The following is a 9,136-nucleotide window of genomic DNA, read 5'->3' on the forward strand; positions in this document are numbered from 1 at the left end:
GGAGCAAGGAATGTTCCAGTGTCCGGTTCCTGTTCTATGAGGGGGGTTTCCACGTCCCAGAGCCCTCTTCTGGGGCCCCTGCCGGACCTGCCACCTGCACCGTCAGCTTCTTATCTTTGTAACTATATCTCACGTAGTCTCTCTCCATTCGGAACTTGTAGACTCCCTGGTCACTCCTCCTGGCCTCTGTGATTCTCAGGGAGCAGTTGTTGTCCCAGGGGTTCCCGATAAGGTGGAATCGGCCCTGGGCCTCTATCTTCACCATTTTCGTTCGGTCATTTGTAGCCACAGGATAACGGTTGTCCCCACTCCGGAACCAGTACATGTAGGGCTTCTCACGGGAAGGCCACGAGCTCCAGGGGTAGGAGAAGGAGCAGGGCACGTGGACACACAGACCCTCCTGCACCGTCACCAATTCCTGCACTCGGAGCTCAAACCCTGGATCCTCCTGCAGGGACCCTGGGGGGACACGGAGGCTCAGCTGCGGCTCCAGCCCACTCCCACCTGTGCCCAGCCAGCCCCCCTCCCTTGGCCCACTTACCCCCCCACAGCAGGGGCAGCAGCAGCAGGGGCACCATGTCTGCACCGGCCAGGGCAGGAGCCTGGGTTCGGGTCCCTCTGTCAGGGAAGGAAATGGCCCGAATGGAGGGTGAGGCCAAGGAAGCCCCAACAGGAAGCCGTGTGTCACCGAGCTGTGGTCACCACAGAAGGGGAACTTAGTCAGCACGGGCCATGGGAGGTGAAGTGGGGGCTGAGAAATTATCCTGGCTCGCCTCTGTATCTGACACAGCAGGTGAGAATACCGAGGCCCCCTGGAGGCTGGGGTGCTTGTCCAGATGTGAATCTGGACGTGATCGCCTTCCAAATGATGTTTATATCAAGAGTGAGGTCAGCGGAGGGCCAGAGCAGCTGGAAAAGAGAAACGGAGTGTGCAGGCAGCCTCAACCCCTTCCCGCAGCCCTTTCTCTTCCCAGTTCCCCAGCAGCCTGTGCATCCAGTCCCAGGGCTGCTTCAGGGAATGCTGTGCAGGGCCAGTGGGTTTTAGCTCCTCACCATGTCCTACAGTCTCTTAGACATGTACCAAACCTGGAGCCCTCTGAGCCTCAGGCTCCAGGATTTCAACAGTCATCCAGACGCACGGCAGAAACATCCAGCCGATCTGCCGAGCCGCTACTCAGATAAAGAATCTGATGAGCCAACTAGGAAGCAAGCGGGACTCAAGCAACCAGAGGAAAATCTGCAACAGTTGCAATATTCCACAAATGCCAAGGAAACAAATGAATCACTAAACTGGAACTTCAGAAAGATGGCCTCCTGAATGACCTCTCTGGGCTGTAAAGGATTTCCAGGCTGTGCAGGGAAGAGTGTCTGAAAAGGAAAAGGAGCTTATTGCCAGAGCGAGGGATGGATCTCCTCTCTCTGTGGAGGAGAGGCAAAGAGAGAGCAGCTCCCCTCATTTCACAGCCATGAGGAGTGGAACCAGATGCAGAGCCAGGAGGATGAGATGGCCATCACAGAGCAGGATCCAGAACTTACTAAAGAGTGAGGAAGGGGAATTTGGCAGCTGCAGGCTGATATTTTGGATGTCCATCGGATGTCTAAAGATTTGGCCATGATAGGGGCGCCTGGGTGGCTCAGTCGGTTAAGCATCTGCCTTCGGCTCGGGTCATGATCCCGGGGTCCTGGGATCCAGTCCTGCATCGGGCTCCCTGCTCAGCGGGGAGCCTGCTTCTCCCTCTGCCTCTCCCCCCGCTCATGCTCCCTCTCTCTCTCAAATAAAATGTTAAAAAAAAAAAGATTTGGCCATGATGATCCATGACCAAGGTGACCCAGTGACAGCAGAGAAGCCAATGAGGAAAGTTCCAAGTTGCATGCAGACAAAGTCACTGGTCAGTTACTGCAAGCTGCTTCACTGGCAGAAAAAAAATCTCACAAGAACATCTACATTCTGGTGCTTGTCCTGTTAGTGATGACTGCAGTCTTGGGACTTAGTGATGACTGCAGACTTGGGACTGGCAAATCTGAAGCAATTGCCTCAGAGCTGTCTTTTGCTGAGCTGTTTTCAGGGGCCAGTGCTTCTTGGAGTCTTGCCAGAACAAACAAATATCACAGGAAGAGAACATATATGCTGAAACGACCTGTCATAATTTAGTTAGAAACTAATGACTAGCTAGACAGTGTTTTTCAATTTACATATACATTACATTGATTTCTCAGATTAGTAGGAGTTAATTTATGTGGATTTTGCCTGCTTTTGTATTCTGATTGCCCTTCATCTCGAGTGCTTACTGAAATTTGCATTCTAGATATTCCTTTTTTTTTTTAGATATTCGTGTTTTGACAGGTGACACTAGAATCTTGTAATATCACATTTTTAGTGTATACAAGATTCCTCTTTTTACTAGCAACAGAGATAGAATTACCTTCTGGCACCCAGGATATTGGAGCCTGTCAGAAACTATATAATAAGCCAGCATTTTTTATTATTTAACATTTTCATTTGAATTTCTAAGCAGAAATCTGCTTTGAAAGATTTTGGCAATATCTTTAACTGGAAAGCAAACAATTTCACTGTGATCCAGATTAAAAGTATGGATTGGAGCCGTCCAGTTGTCGGGGTACATGTTATTCTGGGTTTGAAGTTTTCTTTATTATCTGCTGGTGTCCATGGCAAGCTCGCCCATACACACACTAAACTGTCTTGTTCACTGTTTAAAGCGGTGAATTTAATTAACATAACTATACTCTCTGGGGTCTCTCTCCCCCAGTCTGTATAGAAAGGGAGATTTAGACGAAGCATGCTTTTGAAAGACGAATGGGAATTGTTTGGAATGATTTCATTTTATTGTTGTTCACTTGCGGTTCTACGGTCCCAGTGAACAATGAATGTTGCTATCTCTATGAAAAGGCTGTCCCCTACCCTAGAAGTGTTGCTGGGTATTGGATGGCAGGAAGATTCTAAAAGCTATGTTGAAGTCGGCTTAAGATTTAGTCCTCGTGAACCTGGCAAGAAAGTAACGAAAGGCTCATTTTTGTAAATAATACTGGTTTGGAATAGTGATGTTCGACTTATGTTAATATGAACAAAAGATTAATCTCTTCGTGCATAGTTTTAGACAAAAAAAAGCTTCAATAAAAGATTGCTGTCTTGTAATAAGAAATACATATTTTTTAAAGATTTCATTTATTTGCCAGAAAGAAAGAGAGAGAGAGCACAAGCAGGGAGAGCGGGAGGCAGAGGGAGAAGCAAGCTCCCCACTGAGCAAGGAGCCTGATGCGGGGCTGGATCCCAGGACCCCGGGATCACGACCTGAGCCGAAGGGAGATGCGTAACCGACTGAGCCACGCAGGTGCCCAAGAAATATTTTTTAAAAAGAGAAGGGGGGACTAGTCCTGGAGATTCAGTGTGACTCACCCTCGAGCTGAAAAACCCTGAACATTCTGGAAAAGCATCACTTAAAATTTTCTTAAAACCATGCAAGTTCCGGCAAGGAAGAAAGGAATTTCCAGACCCAAATCCAAGGGAGGGTGGAATGCAGAGGGAAAGCTAAGTTAAAGCCCCTTTGTTATGAGGGGTTTTCGGAGCATGGCATCCTCGAAAGTTTGTCCTCATGAATCTGAAGGTCTCGTGGAACAGCGATGGCACAAGTCCACTGAAAACAGCACGTGTTAAGGGGGACCGGTGCCCCATTGGGCGGGGACCCCAAAAGTCTGGCTTCAGCAGAGAAGCAAATCTGCCACCCTGAAACTAATGAAGCTCCATCTTCAAGGGACCCTTTTTTGAAAAGTCCTGGCAGGGGCTCAAAGCATGTATGAAAAGACCCTGTAATCCTACTGCCCTCTTAGGAAAGAAACTCGATAAGGTTTCCCCAAACTTGACATTTGACATAAACATTTTAGACATTCTTGTAACAAGCTGTAGGATTGAAAGACAATTTCTTCGTGTGTCTGGCTGGCTCAGTCAGAAGAGCATGCCACTCTTGATCTGGGGATTGTGAGTTTGAGCCCCACACTGGGTGTAGAGATTATTTAAATAAATAAATAAAAACTTAAAAAAAGAGTATCAGTCAAAAAACGTGGGCAACATGTGTTCTGCAGGTGTGCCAGAGAGGTATTCCATACTACTAATGAAAATAGTCTCTAATTCTTGAGAGTTGTCTCATATTTTGACTTTGCACATTTTACCTTTTGCAATTTGAGGTGGTGCATTTTTTCATTTTCTCATTTAAAAAAATTCATACGTATGCCAAATGTGGTATTTCTTTTCTAAGGAGTGATCTCAACGCTTGTATAAATATCATGCTCCCCAGAACCTAGGACTGTCTCTGCTGAGTGAACAAGAGGTAACAAGAGGTAACCAGGTGAACATCTCTCCACTCCCCACTCCTCATGAATTGCAGGGGAAATCGCCTTGAGCAAAGCAGGGACTAAAGAAGACAAGTCTCCCACGTTGTGCAGCATAAACTCACATCGCCTGGTGGTCTGACAAATCTCAAGCTGGAATCATCAAAAAGACAAACAACAAGAAGTGTTGGCAAGGACGTGGAAAAAAAAAAGAGAAACTTTGTGCACTGTTGGTGGGAGTGTAATTAGTGCAGCCACTCTGAAAAACAGTATGGAGGTTCCTCAAGAAATTAAAAATAGAACTACCATATGATCTAGCAATCCCACTTCTGGTATATATCTGAAGGAAATGAAAGCGCCAAGTCAAAAAGATATCTGCACCTGTGCGTTCACTGCAGCATTATTGACAATAGCCAAGATAGGAAACAACGTAAGTGTCCATCCATAGATGAATGGATAAAGAAGATGGAGTTTATATGTACATGATGGAGTATTCTTCAGCCATAAAAAAATTAAGGAAATCCAGGGCACTTGGGTGGCTCAGTCGGTTAAGCAGCTGCCTTCGGCTCAGGTCATGATCCCAGGGTCCTGGGATCGAGCCCCACATCAGGCTCCCTGCTCTGCGGGGAACCTTCTTCTCCCTCTTCCACTCCCCCTTCTTGTGTTCCCTCTCTCGCTGTGTCTCTCTCTGTCAAATAAATAAATAAAATCTTAAAAAAAAAAAGGAAATCCTGCCATTTGTGACAACACATATGGACCTCGAGGGCAGCGTGCTAAGTGAAATAAGTCAGACAGAGAAAGACAAATACCATATGATCTCACCTATATGTGAAATCTAAAAAACAAAAACCAAAAACAAACTTACAGATACAAAGAACACATTGTTGGCTGCCAGAGGCCAGGGGCGGGCAGAATGGATGAAGGAGGTCAAAAGGTACAAACTTCTGGGGCGCCTGACTGGCTAGGTCAAAAGAACATGCAACTCTTGATCTTGGGGTCATGAGTTTAAGTCCCATGTTGGGTGTAGAGATTACTAAAAATATAAATAAAAAAAACTTTTAAAAAAGTACAAACTCCCAGCTGTAAAATAAGTCCTGGGGATATAATTTACAGCATGGTAACCATAATTAACAATGCCGTATCATGTATTTGAAAGTTGCTAAGAGAGTAGATCTTAAAAGTTCTCATCACAAGAAAAAATGTGTAACTATGTATAGTGATGGATGTTGACTAGACTTAGTGTGGTGATCATTTTCTTTTTTTTTTTTTAAGATTTTATTTATTTATTTGAGAGAGAGAGAATGAGAGACAGAGAGCATGAGAGGGAGGAGGGTCCGAGGGAGAAGCAGACTCCCTGCCGAGCAGGGAGCCCGATGTGGGACTCGATCCTGGGACTCCAGGATCATGACCTGAGCCCAAGGCAGTCGCTTAACCAACTGAGCCACCCAGGCACCCTCATTTTCTAATATATACAAATATTGAATCATTGTGTTGTACACTCAAAACTAATGATATATGTCTAATGTATTTCAATAAAAATATTTAAAAAGACCAAAAAAAAGTCTCAAGCCGGGTACTTGAAGTGGTCCAAGACTTCTAGGCAGGGCTCCATTCACCTCCCAACATCTGCATAACAAATTCTTCATATTAAATTCCCTCTGCTGAAACACATAGCATGGCTTCTATTTTCATGATTGGCCCTTGACCAATTAAATCTCAAGAGATAAAAATTATTAAGCATTGGGTGATTTCAATCGCCTTCATGATAAAACTCATAGCTAACTGGGAATAAAAGAGAACTTCCCCAACAAGATAAAGGGTGTCTTCAGAAAACTGCATACTGTTTGGAGTAGCATGAAGTCCCAGTGTAGTAAGGCAATAAAAATAAGAAAAAGGTATAAGAATTGAAAAGAAAAGAAAGGAAAAGGAAAGGAAAGCAAGGAAAGGAAAAGAAAAGAAAAAAGACATCTTTATGTAGAAAAACCCAAAAGCATATGCAGATACATTTTGGGGCTTAATAAGAGAGATAGCAAGGTTACTAGAGACAAAATCAAATTACAAAAATTAATTCCATTTCCATATCACAGTAATTTTTTTAAATAGGATTTTATAAAAGGTGTCATGGGGGGCACCTGGGTGGCTCAGTTGGTTAAGTTTCTGCCTTCCAGTCAGGTCATGATCCCAGGGTCCTGGGATCAAGACCACATCCAGTTCCCTGCTCAGTGGGGAGTCTGCTTCTCCTTCTCCCTCTGCCTCTCCCCCCTCCCCCCCGTTACTGTGCTCTCTCTCCTTCTCTCTCTCTCGTTCACTCTCTCTCTAATAAATGAATAAAATCTTTAAAAATTTTTTTTAAAAAAAGATGCCATGGGGGTGCCTGGGTGCCTTGATTTGGGCTCAGGTCATGATCTCAGGGTCCTGGGATCAAGTCCCATGTCGGACTCGGTGTTTGGCAGGGAGTCTGCTTGAGGATTCTCTCTCCTGCTCTCCCTCTGCCCCTCCTCCCCACTCTCTCTCTCTCTCTCTCAAATAAATAAATAAATCTTAAAAAAAAAAGATGCCGTAGACAATAGCATCATAAATCAATATACTTGGAATATATCTATTTAGAGATATATATAACAAAAATATAATGATGTACACCACCTAAATGGAGGAATTTTAAAATCTGTATTAATAGACATTAAAGATGTAAGTAAATAGAAAAATATGTCATGTTAATGGGGTTAAAACAATATTGTATAAATGTCAAGTGAATCTAAATTAATATGCAGAATCAGAGCAATATATCACCCAATCCCCTTGATGATTTTTGTGGAACTTGATAATGTCATTATAAAATTTATATTGAAGGGGTGCCTGGCTGGCCCAGACAGTAGAACATGCAACTCTTGATTTTGGGGTTGTGAGTTTGAGTCCCACATTGGATGTGGAGATTACTTAAAAATAAATTCCTTTAAAAAATTTTATATTGAAGTAGGGGCGCCTGACTGGCTCAGGGTAGAGCATGAGACTCTTGAACTTGGGGTTGTGAGTTTGAGCGTTCAAGTGCTTTAGGGGAAAATAGCATCTTCTAATAAACTGAGGAAGTGCTGAATCGTGACCCAGCAATTCCACTTGTAGATTTATGTTCTAGAGCCATGCTGTCCAATATGGCCAGTCACACAGGTGGCAACTGACCACCTGAAAGGTAGCTATAAGGATGTGTGCTCTAAGGGTAGAACACACCAGTTTCGAAGCCTTGCTACAAGAAAATGAACGTAAATTATCTACTTTGGTATTTTGAGACCAATTCCAAATGTAGAGGTGGGGAGGAGTTCCCACCACCACCACCACCAACAAGCAATTCTTAGACACCAGCAGGTGTCCAAGAATTCAATTCAATTCAATTCTGACACTGCCTACCTGGAGATAGCATCAGATCCCATGGGTTAAGGGTTCGGTCCTACAAGCCTCCCTCCCACCCCCATAACCCCCTTCAGATGCCAGTTGCAAATCCAGGTTGTTACCTGTACTTCTGACCAACTAGCTACAGATCAGAAGTTCCCGGGGACCCGTCCTCAGATTTGATTCATTTGCTAGAGTGGCTCACAGAACTCAGAGAAACATTTTACTTACTGGATTACTGGCTTATTATAAGAAGATATACCTCAGGAACAGCCAGATAGAAGAGATGCACAGGGCCGGGTATGGAGAGAAGGCACGGAGCTTCCATGCTCTCTCCAGGCATGGCAATCTCCCCGCACCTGCATGGGTTCCCCAACCTGGCACCTCTCTGAACTCAGTCCTCTTGGATTTTTATGGAAGTTTCATTATATAGGCATGGTTGATTAACTCATTGGTCATTGGTGATTGATCCCAATAGGAAGACTAACTCAAAATGAAGTCAGATACAAGCTACACGATGCATGAAATAAACTTGAAAATAAGCCAAAAGCACACAAGAGGTGACTCCCCCAAAGAGAGAAGATAAAAAATAAAATCCTGAGACATAGGTCACGGTTCTCATTAAGACCCATTAAAACAACAACAACAACAACAACAACAATGCATCTACATACGTCAGGGTGGCTAAAATTGAAAGACTAATTTTATTCAGTGTTGGAGAGAATGTGCAGAGCCAGAACTCCTCAGACCCTGCAGGTGAGAATGCAAATGAGCACAATCACTTTGCAAAATTGCTCAGCAGGACAGCTATACCCCCTTGATCCACAGTTTGACCTGCTGTGGTTTCAGTTCCCCTGTGGTCAACTGTGGTCTGGAAGCAGAGGCTTTTCCTTCTGCTGACCCCGTCAGAAGGCCAATAGGAAGGAGCCTAGCACTACGTCACAAGCCAACGTCGTTCCCGTCACTTCATCTTATCACGTGGGCATCATCCACATCATCACAAAAAGAAGGGTGAGGACAGCACAATAAGATATTTTAAGGGAGAGACAGAGAGATCACATTCCCATAAATTTTATGACAGTCTATTGTTATAGTTATGCTTTGTTATTAGTTATGGTTGTTAATATCTTACTGTGCCTAATAGATAAATTTAACTTTATCATAGGTTTGTAGATATAGAAAAAACATAGTATATATAGTGTTTGGTACTACCCTTGGTTGCTGGCACCCACAGGGGAGTCTTGGAATATATCTCTTACACAAATTATACTTGCCTTTGGTGCTGGGGACACAGGGAAGAAGGCTTTGCTCTCCTGCTGGGGGAAAGGACATCAGCTTGCACATGACAATCACCCATCACCTTTTTTTAAAATTTCTTTTTTTTTTTTTTTTTTTTTTTTTTTTTTTT

General features: G+C 44.0%; 1 protein-coding gene and 1 pseudogene across 1 annotated transcript; one reads left to right on the plus strand and one right to left on the minus strand.

Annotated features, from left to right (window-relative positions):
• Positions 1-34: 34 nt before the first annotated feature.
• LOC116629344 (sialic acid-binding Ig-like lectin 14) lies at positions 35-628 on the minus strand. The gene is made up of 2 exons (XM_032399648.1): positions 542-628; positions 35-459 (listed from the first exon to the last, which is right to left on the minus strand). The coding sequence occupies exons 1-2, from the start codon at positions 576-578 to the stop codon at positions 35-37; spliced, it is 462 nt and encodes a 153-aa protein (XP_032255539.1). The 5' UTR covers positions 579-628.
• Positions 629-1,054: 426 nt separating this feature from the next.
• Positions 1,055-4,486, plus strand: LOC116629342 (annotated as a pseudogene).
• Positions 4,487-9,136: the final 4,650 nt, after the last annotated feature.

The sequence above is a fragment of the Phoca vitulina genome, unplaced genomic scaffold, assembly GCF_004348235.1.
Source record: "Phoca vitulina isolate PV1807 unplaced genomic scaffold, GSC_HSeal_1.0 scaffold656, whole genome shotgun sequence".
Taxonomy (NCBI): domain Eukaryota; kingdom Metazoa; phylum Chordata; class Mammalia; order Carnivora; family Phocidae; genus Phoca; species Phoca vitulina.